Source organism: Eutrema salsugineum, unplaced genomic scaffold (assembly GCF_000478725.1).
Source record: "Eutrema salsugineum unplaced genomic scaffold, Eutsalg1_0 scaffold_6, whole genome shotgun sequence".
NCBI lineage: Eukaryota > Viridiplantae > Streptophyta > Magnoliopsida > Brassicales > Brassicaceae > Eutrema > Eutrema salsugineum.
The window spans coordinates 3,529,584-3,547,727 of NW_006256547.1; the positions used below are offsets into that span (position 1 = coordinate 3,529,584).

Consider the following 18,144-nt stretch of genomic DNA (forward strand, 5'->3'; position numbering starts at 1 on the left):
ACAAGAGGGGAAAAGGAATACGAGAAAGGGAAATTCAAACACACAAAAAGTTAAATTCACTCGAACTCAAATTATTGTACTTTTAGGTCTGAACTCCATACTAAATTTCGTGTTTCATTTACTCGTTTAATTTAACTCTATACTAAATATGTATATTTAATTCATACCCATTTATTATGTCAAACAAAGTTGTCTTTTTTTTTTTTTTTGATAGACAAAGTTGTCTTTATTTGTGCTAACATTTCGATTCTTTGCTTTTAAAGACAAACTGGATCTGTAAACCAATAACAACCGAAAATTTGAATACTGATCTATTGCATCAACACGTAGATTAGGGAAAAAATTTATATCGGGTATTCATACGCCTTTAACAATAAAATATTCTCGTATATGTAAACACGTAGATGGTTCTGTTTGTTAAAGAAAAGGAAGTCCACGGACCACGGCACTATTTTAAAGACCGATTCCTAAGTTTGATTCGAGTTTGAATTCTAAATAAACAGCCCGTGTCTCTTTCTCCTTTTTAAATGAGTATAATAACATGGTCACAAATTGTCAACTTATTCGCATCGATTTTTATTCTGAATACGACTTTTTGTTGTTGGGTTGGACAAGGGATGCCTAGTTGTTACTATTTCTAAGGGTTTACTTTTCGATCGAGACACCATTTTTCAAACGATGCATTAATCTTACATGTTACCATAGATAATAAAAAAAAAGGAAATGTCCTGGCAACAATAAGATTCTTTTTGATATACAGACAGAATTATCATTTTCTAAGTTAACTTTTATGTAAACTAAGGACGAATGATTTAGGAAGCTAAAACATATGCCCCCAAATTATCTTAAAGATTATGAGTTATTGAAATTTAAACATGCTTATAAACATTATTTTTAAAATCAAAAACTACTTAGATTCTTGTTAGTTCTTCCAACTTATAACGTTCTGGTTTTAGTTTCCTCATGCTAAACTTGATTTTCTTCTCAAAGTTTGGTGAGATTTTTAACACTAAAAATAACTCTTGACAATCTTCCGTTAGTTGCTAGAAACCGTGGGCGGATTTTGGAAACAAGCAATGAGATATAGGCTCTAAATGAGTTGATGATCTTACACGGGTTGTATAAACTTATAACTTACGACAGTTGCTGGAACTTGTTTTGGTCGTATTAAATGCCACATTTTTGTTGCCAACGCTCATATATATGCAAATGTTTTTTTTTTTTTTTCAGCCATATGCAACATTTTCTTTGGTAAAGAAACAATTTTATTTATTTTGTTGACAACCATTTTATTTGTTTTGTTGACAAACATTTTATTTGTTACAAAACAACAGAGAAGAGTATGAACACAAAAACAAATAAAGAGTGTTCGATAATAAGTTAAAGTTTTAAAAGAATAAAAAAATACTTCTTTTGTTTGGTAACACTGAAAACTATGAAATCATGATTTGTTTTTCCGTGTAAAATAGATTGAAAACTCAATAGTTAATTTCTTTACTATATCCATAAAATATTACACATACACAAAACAAAATCACAGGCGAATTTCATTAAAATTTGAAAATAACTGATTAACTAATATGATCCACAGGCTATAAATATAATTTTCTACGAAAAATAATCAATTTATATTTATTTATCTGGTGAGAAATAAAATATTTTCAGTGAAAAATTAAGTCGAAATATAAACAAATTCATCTGAAGAAATATAAAACAAAACATTCTGCTTCATTTTGTTAAGCATGCAACATGACAGAACATACATGAGACTTATGCAAAATTTATATAATTGGTAAGAAGAACTCACAGAATCATAAAATAGTTTTTTTAATAGATTTATCAATAAATACATCGGCTAATAAATTGCGCGGGTAGTTTTAAATATAGAAAAAAGCATCAGTGAGTGAAAAAAACTATCAGCTTCAAGAGAAAAAGTTGTCCCAGCTGGAGGACTGCTAGGGTCACTGAAAATGAAAATTTGGCCCTTGCGAATAGAGGACAATGGTAGTTCCGTAATTATCTACAGCTTTCACGGGGTAATTTCGTAATTTACAAGCTGACCGTTTCTCGAACCAGATTACGTGGAGGCATTGCTAGTGCCCACAAAAGCACTCTGCTGAATCAGCCGTTGGATCAGAATCCGATTCTTTTCGAGACGGCAAAAACCGGCAAGTTGGAGAGCAAATCAAAAAGAAAAAATAATTCCAAAACCATGTATACTTAACAATGGTTAAGTCAATTAACCCGATACAATTTTTTTCTTCAAAAAGCACGAAAAAGGTCACGAGCTTTCTAGATAATCACAGAAATGCCATCCATCGTTTCTAGCTATAAATTCGCATTCTGAGACTCGCTAGGTTTGCCGAACCAACCACCCTCCGGGGACTCCTAACAGAAAACAAAGCTTCCTCTCTCTCTCTTTTGTCTTCTTCTTCTCCAAGTCTCTCTTCTTTCGATTTTGAATTTCTCTACAAACAAATGGCGATTACATCTTCTAGAACCAGATCTACCGGGCCGGTGCTTCGCTCCGTGTCGCCATCAGGCCGTTTCTGTGGTGTGTATTCGAACGGTGTGTCGTCTCCGTCGTCTTCAGGTTTCGCTTCGTCCACAAGCTCCAGCTTCTCGTCGCCGTCTTCAGCTTTTTTCAGCAACCACCATCAACAGCACCACAGATCCGCATCTCCGACGCGCGTGAACCTATTCAAATCGGCGCCGTTGACGCAGTCGTTTCGTTATTCGATCGATAACAGATCTATATCGCCGAATCGATCCATCGCTGTTTCGAAGCCTAGCAGCAATAAGATTCCGGATTCGAGGAGGAGATGTATGTGTTCGCCGACGACTCATCCTGGATCGTTCCGATGCAGTCTACACAAGAACGTCGCGAATCCACACGGCCAAGGCGCAGTGACGTATCCGACCAACAGTTTGAACATGCGTCGATCTGCGATGACGAATTCTCTGGTGAGAATTGGTGGCGTCGAGGGTGAATGGGTGAGAAGAGCGTTGACGGCGTTGATAAGGCCGTCTTCGCACCAGCTCAAGAGACGATCTGCGTATCAGCCTCGACCTAGCAGGCTATCGTCCATGTCGAAAGCAGATGATCTTTGATCTGGTTTTTCAGGTTTGTTCTTGTTTTTGAATCGGCCTCAGGAAATCATCGTTTCTGGTAGAGCTTTGGTTCCGAGGAGGATGATAGATCCGGCGAAGAAAGTCTGGATCTGAAGAGAGCTGATACTCGGATCTGAATCAAAGAGGAAGCTATTCGAGCTGAGTCATGCCGGAGCAGAGTATTGTAAAACGGAGACCGAAACGACACCGTCATAAGTTTTGTTTTGTTGGGTGAAGATGAGAGATGCATTGTACATAGTACTCGTTTGCTAATCAAGGACACAATATTTCCCTAAGTCGAAATAATATCTAAAAATCGGATCAGTAGTGAAATTTGGTGGTAATTAAAATCTGGAAAAGGAGAACAAATGGGACTTGGTTAAATATTTTGGATCCAATATTGTCAATCCCCGTTGAGTTTTGCATCGTTGCCTTCACCGTTAATTGTTCCGTCAACGTTCTCCACGCCCGTTGACCCGTTCCGTTTGCCGTTAACCGTCGTCGTGTCTCCCGTTGTGTGATCCATTATTATTCCAGGTATGCGTTGTTCGTCGTGAGAGGTATGTATTTTTCGTTTTCTTCCATTTCTTATTTATTTGACTAATTCCGTTTTTATTTTATATTTTGTTTAACGTTTTTGATTGTTTTTTTTTTTTTTCAGGTTTCGTACAAGAACATTACGTAGTCTAACCGTTACCTTCGTTTTGGTTTTCGTGGACTTGAAAAAAACGAAATTGGACTGTAAGAAAAATCAACATTTTGACCTTTAGAGAAGGAGATCTCGATAGAGAATAGAGTCAAAGGAATGAGGACAAAATAAGTATCGAATTTTGGGACGAATTTGTGAATCAGAGAGATCTAGATTGCCTGAGGAGATTCTTGAAGCCACTGAAGGTAGAAAATATACTAAATAATCAATAGACAAAATCAGATATTTCCAAAACATCTCAAGAAGGAGATGAAGATGGTAGTTAATGAAATTTGTGAAACTATTTGAGGGTAACTATGGAACCCGTAAAAGACTCTTTGGGGAGCATTTGAGAAAGTGACAGCTGGTTGATGAATGGAAAACAGCAAAGCATGAACTTAATTTTAAGAAACAAATCGAAAAAAGAATATACTATTCGGTTGGAGATTCAACTAATTTAAAAAAGGGCCCTTAAAAAAAAGGTAGTGGTCAGAATGAGAGTATTGGCAGAGACACGTCTTCCTTATCTGGAGGGAGTAAAGTTCGAGTAATATAATGCTTTGGTTGATTTATATAGGGAGTCCCTGATCAGTTAATAAATTTGGCTTAGCTTTGATTTGTTGACCGAATTTAGGATCTCTCTAAGTACTAGGTTGTAACCTTTTCCCGACGGTAGATGAATCAGTTCATTTTTTATGTTGGAATATACTTTTCTACGATTTGAGTTTTTGTGTGTATGTGTGTGTGCGCGCGCGCGGGTGGGTGACTCCTAGTTTTCAGTTTTTTTTTTTTTAGTTTTCGCAATTATCTTATTTCATTTCATTTTGATTGTTATTTTTGGTTTCACACTTCATTTTAACTTATCTAGGTCTAAATTATTTCTCGCTAAAGAACTATCTGTTAAACTTTTTTTATCTGTTTGGTGTTCAAAAAAATAATCTCTTCTCTTTTTTTTTTTGCGCTGTGCTAATTTTTTTTTATAAATCTAAGTAAAAATAAATATAAGGAAATTAATCAATCGATTAAAAATATTGATATTTGGGTGTTTGGAACAGATTTGAACATTTGGAGCTTTTGAAAAACATATTTGTGTAAACGTATTATGTTTACACAAAAGTACAAAACTATCACTATCAGTTTTAATCTAATATATCAATAGAACCTTATTAGGATAATAATGTGGGATTAAAATGATGTAAGCATTATCAGGATGGTGAGAGTTGTTTGCAAGATAAGATTCAGCCGACCTCCTAACAAAGCAACGGAAAGAGGATGAGCATGTAGGCCGCTGGACCATATCTTATCTTATATGCCAATATGATTTTGATACGCCAATTATTTTCTTCAAACAAGTTTACGTCATCTCTCTATGGGTCTCTCTTTTGCTTTGGCCTCTTCCTATCTTGAGTTGCGACTTTGCCAAGATTTTCTCTCTATGAGAAATATATCAATCTTTCAAAATTTTAGGCTTATTTGCAACGAATTTAATTTTCTGCAACCTTTGTTCTTTTATCGCTTATACATCATATCCTATTTTCAGGTGTTTGTTTTAGCTCTATATCAATTTTTATTTATATATTCCGAGCACTGCCAATGATGGTTGATTCTCTTTCAAAAGGTTCTCTTATTCAAATGGAGTTTTCAGATAAGAAAATAAATACATGATGTTGAATGGAGGCTATCAGATTCTCATCCACTCGATACCAGCTCAGCACAAACTAAGCAACCACTATTTGTCTACTAATGTGTCCGATCTTTATCTTAAAGGCGCTAATAGAATTTACTACTTATAATGATGTTATGTACTATATGACGCGCACACACATATATATATATATAGAAATACAGTATACATGTATATTTTTGATACGAACATTTCTTTGGTGATAACTAATTATTTCAGTACCTAAGACCACCTCCAATGGTAAAATCTTAAAAAGAGGTTACTAAAATTAAAAAATTAATATTTTACTATAATTTAATTATTTGATTTAATTTTTATGTTAATTAAAAGAATAAACCAATCATTAATTGACATGTGTAAAGCTTTATGAGAGAGGAGTTCTAATATAAGAGTTTTTAGACCAGGTCCATTGAGGTTTGTTAAATGGGTTTGGATGGGTTTGTTAAGTTTTTTTGAGTTTTTTTTTTTAAAAAAAATGGACATAGGTTATGGATCGATCCTTACACAAGGATTTTAGGGATCGATCCATAATACAATTCACGTGGTGAGTTATTACTGGCTGAGGGAAAAAAAAAACTTAGATGCTTTTCTGGGTCAATTTGTTTTTCTCTCTCCCCGAAAAAAAATCCCAAGCCGAGAACCTTTCCTTCTCGAATACGATTTTTTGTTCCCTCAGCGAAATCTCTAAATCACCGATCATCTCCTAAACGACGACCAAAATTGGGGCTTCTATGAAAGATTAATACATATGCGTAGCTGGGTAAGTTGTTTTTATCAATTTCGAAGTAGTTTGATATAGTTGTAGAAATTAGGGTTTTATTATTGATTTGAGGATTTTTTCTGTAATTGAAAGTGGAGTTCTTAAGACATCCTTTACGGGTTCACTAATAGACCATTAAAATGATCAGAGTTTCATAATTTTCCTTAAAACAAAAAAAAACTATTAAAATATTTTTAAGGATTCCTAAGTGGGTTTGTCTAATGGACATGCTCTTAGAACCTCTTTTATGATCTCTCTTTTACTTTTTCATTTTTTTAATTTAATTTATAGTTAAGAGTTTCTCCTTCAACCTCTCTCATTAGAGGTGTTCTAACGGCCTAAGACTCTTTGCTAGGAAATATTTGATCTGATGGCTGGCTTGTCCGACCATATGATGATATATTTGAATAGTAATTAGGTCCAGCTTTTTATAAATCTATTGATCATCATTTATCTCTTATTGTAAAATAAAATAAACATAACAATAACAAGCAAACATGGTAAAACTGCCTAATAGACTCTTACATGCATGATCTAGATATACAAAAAAACATTAAGAAACAAAAATACCTAAAATACTAAGGTTAATAGCCTATTAAATTATGTTCATGTTGCTTTCAGAACTTCGGTCAGCATGCTATTATCCGAATTTAAATTGATATATGTAATGGGTATCCACACCGAAGGGAAAACAAAAGATAAAAGCAACAGAGTAATAGACGATCGGATAATGTCTTTCGATTATAATGTCAGGCAATGAGTATTTACATACATTCATGTACTTTTTCACTTTATCCAAACATAAAACCAAAGCAAAAACCAAATTTATTTAGCTTGGCATTTAGTAACCAAGAAAATAGGCGTTGAGATGTGAAAGGAGTCATGACCCACAATCCACAACAGTTTTATGACACCACATGTGATGTCTGATGAGGCCACAAAGAGATAAGGTTATTCGTTTTTGTATTGTTTTGGGTTTGGCCATTTTCACCACCAAATGTCAAATCCTTTGAACTTTATGAACCTTTTTTTTTGTCAATTTTTTTTGGAGGCATCACTTTAAGGTTTTCTAATCAGAAGTTAGAAACTCTTTCCTCTTTCGCATGCATGACCCCCACATACATATGTAATCCGCTTTTGAGATTTCTATCACGCAGTAATCAAGTTATTTAAGATGCTGTTAACTAACTTTAACTATACACATCTTTTTTTTGGTTTAATATTAACTAAAGTTTTTGGACTTCTTAAATCGTTCACGATCAAAAACATGTTTAATGCAAATTATGCAATGTAGTCAAATTTAGCATCGTCCTTCTATATTCTCTCGAATATGTAATACAACACTAGACTTGACTATTGATCCTTAATTAATAGCTTAAGAGATACAGTATATACCTTTCTGAGCATCAAATTTATTTATGAAGAAAGTCGATTACATCGGGCTATTGTCTCAAAAAGCCCATATTGTGATGGAATCCTCCAACTAATTAACGTTTCTTGGAACAAAATAAAAAGGCGATATAAGCAAAATTACATGTTGCTAGTTGCTTAATGTTAGGATATCGTATATCGCTCGATGATGATACTCTGTTTTGATGGCTCTAATAACTTATTGCGAATTCAGAAGATTTGCGTACATCAAATCATCGACCGTAGATCTCCCCTCTAGTTTAAACGTGTTAATTAACTAAAAAGCCCAATGTCATCAATTTTTGTCCAATTACATTTTCACTTATATGGGCTTTTCACTTGATCCGTTGGGTTTTCGGGAAACCCAGATGAGCTTTTCACATTTATTTCGGAGTTACCAAAAAAAAAATCTCATAGGAGTTACGTACGTTTTTTCTATAATCAAGTTGGATCAGAGAGTATCGTCGAGTTATTTTTGAGGGAGATTCAAAATCTCTAGTGAATTTACTCAATGGATTCACACTCAACTTTGGAGCTTACAACTGAATTCAAGAAGTCAAGGAATGGAGCAAGAAATTTGAAGACATCAACTTTGTTTGGCTAGCAAGAAATGGAAATCAACCAGCCGATCTTTTGTCTAAGTCTCCAATTCAAGGAAACGGAAAATATATGTTTCACTCTCTAATAACTGCTGTAATAACTAATGTTAACGACGTTTCTAATTATGTTTGTTAGTTGGTTAGATCAGATAACCAAAATTACTGTATCATTAATCCTAAACCTATAGGGAAAAGAAAATCATAAATCCTAAACCTAGTGTAGTTTAAATAAGCATCGCAGTGATTATAAATATAAATGAACTCGATTGATGAGATAGCCTTAGAGGGAAAAAATCAGTAAAGCATTAATCAATTAAACCCCATAATTATGGCGATGAAATTCTGCGCATTCATCCCATATATATTCTGACTTGCATAGTAGTCGGCATAAGGGATTGCAACTGCAATATGAAGACGAGCGAGACCACAATTCACTTTTGTAATTTTTTTATTGAGGTTTCTCATTAGGGTTTTGTTTTTTTTTCCGATACGTTGTTTTGTTTCAATTTTTATTTTGTTCTTTGGTTATTTATTCATTGAGAGAATATCGTTCTAAATAAATTAAACCGCTGATTGTTTTTCTTTTTCTACGAGGTGAACAACCTACTGAGATTTGAACTTTGTATTTTAACTCGCTTGCTGTAGCATTAGTTTTAGCGTATTGTTTGTGCTACGACTTATTATCATATGGCCACATTTGCACTTGTAATCGTTGAATGGTTCGCCTAACTTTATCTTACATGATATTTGACTAAGGTATTTCGACAAAAATAAAATTGTTCGCAGGTAGCCACTTTTCAAAATCCATATGTCCAAACAAGTCCGTCGGGAAAAAAGCCTGGATTTATCTATCAAAAAGACCTTGCACTACTTTAAGATTAGCTATATCCAGAGGTTAACTTAATGAATTAATTAAAAAACCAATAAAATGTAAAACCTACCATCCAACCCGCTGAGATAATATTGACCTGGTTATTCAATCCACTACCTATGTATATTCGACTATATATATGAGGCTTGATCTTTTCCAACGTTCAGCGTATATCCATTAAAGAAAGCTTCTACACCATGAAATGGACCATTACGTGACCTTACTCCAGCAATCTACCAAGAGCCGGTTACATAATTAATGGCTTAATACTTGAAATATACATATACATATACAAAGCATTATTAGATCTACCATATTAGGAGGTTGAGATGATTGCTTACATGTGTTCCAGGACTAACATCTGATAGCGGATGAAAATACTTCTCAGCGAAAATTTGTGGGTTTGTGATGAATTCTTTTGTATATCTCAATGTAGGACCAGTTCCATCTGGACCTATTTTCTTCTTATTAGATGTTTTGATGTTGCCGGTTTGATTCTTTTTTTTTTTTCATGTATTGAAACTGATGGTTTCATATTATTCAAATGATAAATTGTATAGTCAATATATATCACATTAATACAAGTAAAAATGTAGGAGGCAAAATCCTAGACAATGCACCTGTATGTTGTGGGTTTTGAGCAAGGGATGATCAAGTCCTGGTTGCTTATAAATATCTATGCAATCATATGTTACATTTTCACTTATCCGATTAGGACACAAATACATGGGAATGAACCAAGTCATCCATTTATAAAAGAACAGGTGATGTTAAATTAATTACTTAGTAGATCAAAATAATAGCAGGAAAGGTCAAAGGTGTGTCTCAAGTTATTTGTGTTTTAAGCAGATCGTGAAGGATCTGAGAGGTATTGTACTTTGATCGGAACGAACTAGGTTGTTGCGAACAAAGGAGATTAGCTTGATGCTCTTTTTTTTTTCTTTCCTTTTGTGGTAATAAGCAAAGGAGATTAGCTTGAATTGCAAGAAATGCAGAGCCAGAAATGTTAAAGAAGAGAGTGATTTGAGAGTGATATACAAGTGGGATAATGTATAGTCTTTACAACTAGAGAGCAAAAAATAAGCAAAACATAAGGACAAGTTAAGCAAACAAATAAGTAAAAGACAATTTTATTCACCAAATCATAACATGTGTCATTATTAATTTAGAAAATCATATCATATGTACTAATGTAATATATAAATTTTCATATTGTTTGTTTATTATTTCTTAAAAAACTTCAATGCAGTCTGTTGCTATGAACGAAGAAGGTTAGTAACTCTTTTTTGCTTAACTCGTCATCTGCAATTTTTTGTCGAGGCTGAAGTAGAAAATTCTTAGATCAAAAATGATGTCATAATCAAAATTTTCATCATAATGCTATCGATAGTACCAATGCTAGTAGTAATGCTAGGTTAACTTTTAGTAACAAAAAGATGATAAGGTTACAGTCTTTCAGAGATAAGTTACAAAAATATTCTCACTGCTTAACCTACGATAGGTTTACTACAAATATATACCGCTTTTTTTTTTCTTCCAAATTTCAAACCTTTTTTAATAGGGAACTTTATGGATTTTTTTTCCTCTATAAGCTTAGATTTCTCAATAGATACTAAATAGGTGTTAAATGGTAAGAAATCGGTGGAAATTTAGAAAAGGTATTACTCATTAATTTTCCTGTTTTAATATGTATACAGTGTATGTTAGAATTTAACAAAAAATAAAAATAAGGAGACGTTAGATGAACCGTGGAACGGAACGGTGCAAATTATAATTGTTAAATCCAAACATTCTTCGCTATTTCAAAAACTCCATTAAACCATAATACTAGAACAAACTTCCCTCTCAGAGCAGAGAGGCTCACTTCTCTTCTTTTATTTTCTCTCTCTCTCTCTCTCTCAATTTTCCCGGGAAAGCATTTTCTCGGAAAAATCAAATGCAGAACAAGGAAATGGACAAGTTTCAGAGCAGATACACGAGATTCGGTTTAATGTCGATCTTCATTGGATCAATCGCACTTGTATTTGTGATCTCTCGGTGTTCTACTTCTTTCTTCGACTACTCTCTTCGGAAATTTGAATTCTCGTTCCCAGAAAGTGAGCTTCCGAGAAGCGTTTACACATCAGGAGAACAAAACAGAGTCGTTGATTCTCGAGACGTCTCTCAACAACAGATCCTCTTCATCAGATCGAGTAACACCAGTGTAAGCGTTTCTTCGTCTTTCTCTCTCACTCTCTCGAGCAATTTACTCTGTTCAAAATCGATTTTCAAAATTCGAATTCCCTTGAGTAAATTATGCAGAGAAAATTAGCTCTTAAATCTAAGTCATCGCTGTTCTCGAAATCCGAAACTGAGAATTCCTCTTCATCGTTAGCTTGATCCGTTTGCTTAAATTCAAATTATCGAAAACCATGTTATAATTCGGCGATTTTGAAATTTGAGATTTGGTTTCAAAATCCGATGTTCGTTCATTCTATGAATCAGTCGCAGAGGAAGCCGAAGAAGCTAAGTCGGAGAAAAATGGTAGAACAAGGATTGGGCAAAGCAAGGGCATCGATTCTCGAAGCAGCTTCGAATCGTGACGCTACATTGTTCAACATCGACCTTCCCAATCCACAAGTCTATCGTAATCCCTCTGCTCTATATCGGTACGTTATTATGTATGTGTTCATGAATGAATTTTAAATTAGAAAAACAAAATTCTCACACTCCAAAAGTTTGAGTTAAACTTTTTCTTAGAAGTTAGAACTGCTCTGCTTTAAAGTAATTGCGCACGGCTAAATCTCCGGGTTTGCGTAGATTTTAATCTTTTTTTATAAGTAATCTTCTAATTGACGCTAACGAGTCGATGATTTCGAACCAAAATTGATTTCGTTATTGTTTGTATCGAAAATTCACACACACACACCACTAGTTTTGTATCATACTCTCTGAAAAAGCATCTTCCAACTTACTTATTATTCATGATGAAACTCAGCTTTATTTTTTTTTTATACTAGGATTTTGAGAGAAACTCTTTTACAAGCAATCGATTCATAAAGATTATAGGATATGCTATTGTAATTAATTAACCAGTCTATATATACCTTAGGCAGTGTAATTAACCCAAAGTCTGCTACGATTTAAGGTCTGTTATGTGTCACTTTCAAGAATTATACGTCACTTTCTTACAAATTGGCTTTTATCAAATTACGGCTCACTGCTAAAGCCTACACTTACAGTTTTCAACATTTTTGTCATGATCTGATTATTAATTGTATGATGGTCCTTAACCACCTTTAGTCAACAATACTTTTTACTTAAAATGTGCCACACCAAGTGTCAGGTAGCTGCAGTCTGCAGCAATAGATTAGTTGAGATCACGAAACAATGATTTGTACAAGAAAATGTTATTAACAATTTTTTTTTTTTTAAACGAAATTCCTTTTTTGTGTTGTAGGAGTTACTTGGAAATGGAGAAGAGGTTTAAGGTGTATGTATACGAAGAAGGCGAGCGACCGTTAGCTCACGACGGACCGTGCAAGAGCGTATACGCGGTCGAAGGCAGATTCATAACGGAGATGGAGAAAAGGAAGACCAAGTTCCGTACATACGACCCGGACCAAGCCCATGTCTACTTCCTGCCTTTCAGTGTTACTTGGCTGGTCAGATACTTATACGAAGGCAACCACGACGCAAAGCCTTTGAGAACTTTTGCTTCTGATTACATCAGATTAATATCCATTAATCACCCTTTCTGGAATCGAACCAGTGGAGCTGATCACTTCATGCTTGCTTGTCACGATTGGGTAAATCAACATTGTTTTTCTATCTTTTGTTTTCCTCTGTGTTAATCCAGAGTTTGGTATAAATGGGTTTCCTTTTCCTAATGCAGGGACCTCTCACTTCAAAAGCAAATAAAGATCTGTTCAACAAATCAATCCGAGTGTTGTGCAATGCTAATTCGTCAGAAGGGTTTAACCCTACAAAAGACGTGACTCTACCTGAGGTCTCACTCCACGGCGGTGAAGTCCATCCGCAACTCAGGTTCTCTAAAACCCTAATGGCTTCCCCACGGCCACACCTAGCGTTCTTCGCAGGCGGAGTCCACGGACCGGTTCGACCGATCCTTTTAAAGCATTGGAAACAGCGTGACCCGGACATGCCCGTATTCGAATACCTTCCTAAGCACTTGAACTACTACGACTTCATGAGAAGCTCTAAGTTCTGTTTCTGTCCCAGTGGCTACGAGGTAGCAAGCCCTAGAGTCACCGAAGCCATCTTCTCCGAGTGCATCCCTGTTATTCTCTCTGTTAACTTCGTTTTGCCCTTCAGTGATGTTCTTCGTTGGGACACTTTCTCCGTACAAGTTGACGTTTCAGAGATTCCTAGGTTGAAGGAGATTCTCATGTCCATCTCTGACGAGAAATACGAATGGCTTAAACGTAATTTGCGGTACGTGAGGCGACATTTCGAGCTTAACGATCCACCTAAGAGGTTCGATGCGTTTCACATGACACTTCACTCCATTTGGCTACGTAGGCTTAACTTGAAGCTCACGTAAGGAGAACGGATCATATAGGTCATATATATAAAAAAAAACTGTCCAGTTAGGTTTATCTAACTCATAGCCTCAGAAAGTGTAGTACCTTAATGTTTAGATATCATGGAGAACATATATTTGGTGTTATTACTAAAATAAATGGTGAATTATTCCAACTTTCTAATCAACAGAGCAAAGCAATTATAAAAGACCTAAATCTTTATACCATACCGAATTACTAACTATATCAAATCATTTGGTTGGGACGAAGTTGTGAGAAAGGCGTTCGATTTGTGACCGTAGGATCTCACCGAGCGAGAAACGGTGGGGTTGCGGTTGCGGTTGCGGTGCAGCCAAGGCTGGCTTCTGTTCATGGGTCGCAACTCTGTCTTTTGCATTGTCTTCGTTCTTGACTTCAAGATGGATTGGTCTCATCTCTTTCTTCACTGATTCCACAAACTCCATATCGATTTTGTTGCCGGAAATATCTCTGACGTAAAAAGCGTTGAGCGATTTCTGGCCTTGCGTCTCCACGTCTGCACGGACAACAGTCAAGCCGTTCTCACGGAGCACACGAGATATGTCAGAGAGTAAGCCTACTCTGTTCTCTGCGCATAACTCCAACTTCACCCCCTGCATATTAGCCATACACCACACACCCAAATTGTTTACCATTCTTAACTAGAATCCAACAACTTGGTGAATCTTCCTCTAAAATTTCTTCTGTCTGAAGCATTCCAAAGTTAGTAATTCTGGATTGATCTCTCCTAGTTAACACATATAAATGTTAACAAAGTTTTCTTTTTTTTTTTTACCTCGCAAACCCGACGTTCTATAGCAGCTTCCAAGCATTTGATCACCCTTTCTTTCTCGCCTTCTGTGTTCAATGCGCGTCCATCTGCGTGTCTTATGAAGTATTCCTACAAGTTTTAAACCAATACATAAACATCAAACCCTGAAATTCTAATAATTTGAAGGAAGCTTTATTCATGGCCTACCTGAAAAGCATCAGCTCCATCGGACCTGAGAGCGGCGTGGAAGATGACGTATTGCATATCAATCAACGTGCAGATTGTATCAAACATGAGCCTTCTTCGATCCTTGGACTTCACTGTCACAATAGAGTATCCTCTCTCTTCACAATTCCCAATCGAAACTCTTGTTGTCTTCCTCTCCTTCTGATCACAGTACTCTAATTTGGAAGACAGTAACGCCAATGAAGAAGGCCCGTTAAAAGGTACGTCAAAGTCTCTAACAGAGAGCATTAGCTGATGCAAGCGTCTCTCCACGTTGGTATTCATACACCCTTTGCCTTGTCCCGCAAGAAAGCCATCCATCTCGTTCTCCTTGTGACCCACGTGCGTAGAGTTGGAGGCAGGATCCGCTGTGGCACGGATCACGGTACTGAGGTGGTCCTCAATGGAAGCCAAGCGGCTTGGGTCATCGATGGGAGCGTGAGTATTGTCGTCAGAGACATAAGCAATGCAAGCCAAGCGAGCGTTGTGGCTCCAAGCATGAGCTTCTAGAACGTTGCAATGTAAGTCCGCGAAAGCAGCGAATATCTCTGAGAAGAGGCCCGGTCGGTCTGTTCCAGTCATCTCTATCGCTGTGTGCTCGCCGTGATCAATCAATGGAGGTTCCAAGGATATGTTGTTTGCATTGTTATTGGCTTTACTGGCCTTTACAGATTCGGATTCTCGCCTACTCGTACCTATGGTCTACATTATGAATTTATCATGTCGTAAGTACACTCAAATCAAAAATAAACATGGTTTAGTCAAGGATCCAAGTTTAGGACAAACATGTTTGATGTGGTTGATGACGGTTTTGTCAGTGAGTTTATTTCCATGCTCGTCTTTAACATGGAAAACTGCATCCAAGTGAATTTCCAAAGTGAAGCTATATTGAATGGAGATATATAGAATAAGCGTAAACGAGAAATATGGATACGTACGTACCATCCATGAACCATCCACCATCGGAAGAGATGTAACTCTTGGTGATGATCAGATTCATGTCTGTCAAGATTTGCACCACTTCCAGAAGAAGCCCTTGTTTGTTCTCACTATTCACCTTCATTATTAACCGTTTTAGAGGGCACCCAGATCAGATATGCACAATGGAAACACAATACACAAGAACAATTGGTCTGCAACAGCCGTTTGCGTCCATGAACACCATTTCATTCTCCTAAAACGTTAAAAGCTCACGCAATTTTGTGTGCATACCTTCACAACGGTGCAATCCTGGATGCTGTCATTGTCAATGTAGACCCTGCATCTGTCAAGTACACACACAGAGAGAGAAAAAAGATGATGATGATGATGATGATGAAAATGTATACAAATTCACTGATATATACACATTCTTGTTCAAAGGATTTATAACGGAGGAAGAGAGGAAAGAGCTTACGGTGGACCGTATATGCGTTCACCAAGATTCTCAAAATCAGGATCAAAGTAAGGCCAGCAAACTTTCTGCATTGTCTCTACCGCACGATCTGTGATTCCTGTATTAGAACTAGGAAAAGAGATGCAAGAGGAAGGGCGAGGAACCGATTCCTTATCTAAGCAATGTATGCAGAGAGCGTGTTTCCACAGGTTTGAGTTTTTGTATATATACGAAACCGTTTAGGCAAATAGTGTAAAGGAAAGAAGAAAGATAGGTAAGAAGTTTGGTGTATTGGACAGAGGAGGCGATGAATCAAGAAGAGATTTCCACCTTCTAATCCAGAGGATTTGACAAGATAGTCATTTACTAAGTTTAGCTAGGGGAATTAGTGTGTTATAACGTGTGGACGAAGTTCGTTAGGAGAAGATAAAACTTATTAAAAAATGATAGAAATTCTAATATAGATACATTCTAGGATGATGAAAAAATCATTCTTGATTTGATTTATATAGTGTGTAGAGTAGCAATATAGGTCAAGAACTTTGTCAAAGTCAAATACAAGAAATGGTAAGAGACTTAGTGAAAATAAGGTGTTCCTTGTTTTCTTGCTTGTCTCTCTCATCTGATTTGTTAATCCCCACATGTTTTCCTAAGTTTTAGGAGACAATTAAAGTTGCAAAATCTCTGTTAATAATACCAAAATCATTTTCCAAAATGAAGTAGAAGTGAGAGCATTAACTCCATGTGAATAATTTAGAAGCCACATACACAAAAACGTGTGATCTCTTTATCCAGATCATTTGGCTTTGAAACGGTCTACAAAATCTTTTAAAAATGCAAATTTCCCCCAGATTTACAAAATACCATAAATTACATAACTAATTTACTATTCAATACTTACACCCATATGGCGAAAAACGTGTAGTTAGCAGTAACACTACATAATATATTAAAAAGGTAACTTAAACCATATTAAAAGGCATCCATGAAGAAATTAAGAGATGGGACCTATCCAAGTGGTTACATATCTAAATTGTGATAACGAATATACATACCGACCGCTAATAACTTCTTCAATTAAAAACGAAAAACCATTACTTATAAGAATCTGAACATGCCTTCAAATAATAACGTCGATGAACACGGTATAGCAGAGCAAACTGCAAACAAGCATTGGGGGCGTAAATCAACGATTTAAGAATATACACTCTACTTAAAGCCATTACATAAAGTTGAAAAGAAGGCATGCACATTACACAGCGATGACACAAAGCTCAGCTCACACAATTGAAGCATAATATCAGAAACTTAAGTTGAAGGGAGAGCCAAGCGTATCCTTACCTGAGGCATAAAGTGTTGGTCTGAGGCAAGTGAAGCCCATAGCGACGTTTACGATCACTGCTTGTATGCATTCAAGTATCCTGCAGGACGAAAAAATTACTAGTGGAGATAAGTCTTGAGTTTTTTTTTTCAAGATCTATAGGAGAGGGTTACAGTTTGAGCTTGAGCTGAATCAATTGCACTTATTTATGTATTTCCTCAGAAAATTTCCAGAAACCTAATTGGAATTATTTTCCGTGCAAATCTTTTAACAATATTGGCAACCAAAACCCATTTAAGCAAACTTATGGCGTCCTGTGAGAATCATAACATTTGAGGTAGAAATATAAACATCATTTCTTCTTGTTCATCAATTGAACTGAATAATTCTTAAAAGACAACCATTATACCAATGCCTAAAATATCTTTTTCCCAAACTAAATAATGAAACTGAACAAAAGGTAAAACAAGTACTCGAATCAAAATCGAAACAGTAGAAAGTAAAGCAGTGCAAACTCCAAAACAATCACTTAAACCTGTAGAATCAAACTCCGTATCTGCTTCACCCAGTGAGCTCGCATCAAACTCCGCCAAAACGACTCGTACGGCCACCAGAAAATCCTAATTCGATCAATCAAAAGATCAACTTCCGATGCTTTCCGAATATTATCAAGTCGTCTTGCATGAACTGTGATTTTGAATTTTGAGTACTCGCAGGATTTCACGGGAGAAAGCTTCTTTCCGGTGAAGGAAGTAAATTCTGAGAAATGTTAAGTTGCCACTGATAA

The 18,144-nt window shown here is 35.9% G+C and overlaps 3 protein-coding genes across 6 annotated transcripts; 2 read left to right on the top strand and 1 right to left on the bottom strand.

Annotated features, from left to right (window-relative positions):
• Window positions 1-2,367: 2,367 nt before the first annotated feature.
• Window positions 2,368-3,440, top strand: LOC18013162 (putative protein TPRXL). The gene has a single exon (XM_024150987.1). It carries the CDS (start codon window positions 2,479-2,481, stop codon window positions 3,109-3,111), a length of 633 nt encoding a protein of 210 aa, XP_024006755.1. The 5' UTR covers window positions 2,368-2,478; the 3' UTR covers window positions 3,112-3,440.
• Window positions 3,441-11,074: 7,634 nt separating this feature from the next.
• Window positions 11,075-13,748, top strand: LOC18013092 (probable glycosyltransferase At5g25310). The gene is made up of 4 exons (XM_006394717.2): window positions 11,075-11,326; window positions 11,608-11,771; window positions 12,563-12,911; window positions 12,998-13,748. Exons 1-4 carry the CDS (start codon window positions 11,075-11,077, stop codon window positions 13,664-13,666), a joined length of 1,434 nt encoding a protein of 477 aa, XP_006394779.1. The 3' UTR covers window positions 13,667-13,748.
• On the bottom strand, window positions 13,741-18,118 carry LOC18013046 (ACT domain-containing protein ACR2). 4 transcript variants are annotated; one of them, XM_006394719.2, is made up of 9 exons: window positions 17,893-18,118; window positions 17,378-17,457; window positions 16,058-16,145; window positions 15,874-15,925; window positions 15,604-15,718; window positions 15,448-15,515; window positions 14,644-15,363; window positions 14,461-14,565; window positions 13,741-14,278 (listed from the first exon to the last, which is right to left on the bottom strand). In XM_006394719.2, the coding sequence occupies exons 2-9, from the start codon at window positions 17,415-17,417 to the stop codon at window positions 13,898-13,900; spliced, it is 1,569 nt and encodes a 522-aa protein (XP_006394781.2). In that variant the 5' UTR covers window positions 17,418-17,457; window positions 17,893-18,118; the 3' UTR covers window positions 13,741-13,897. The 4 variants fall into 4 exon arrangements, with proteins under 4 accessions (XP_006394781.2, XP_024006958.1, XP_024006959.1 ...); XM_024151190.1 differs by having other exon boundaries at window positions 16,058-16,165; XM_024151191.1 differs by having other exon boundaries at window positions 16,058-17,196; window positions 17,893-18,117.
• Window positions 18,119-18,144: the final 26 nt, after the last annotated feature.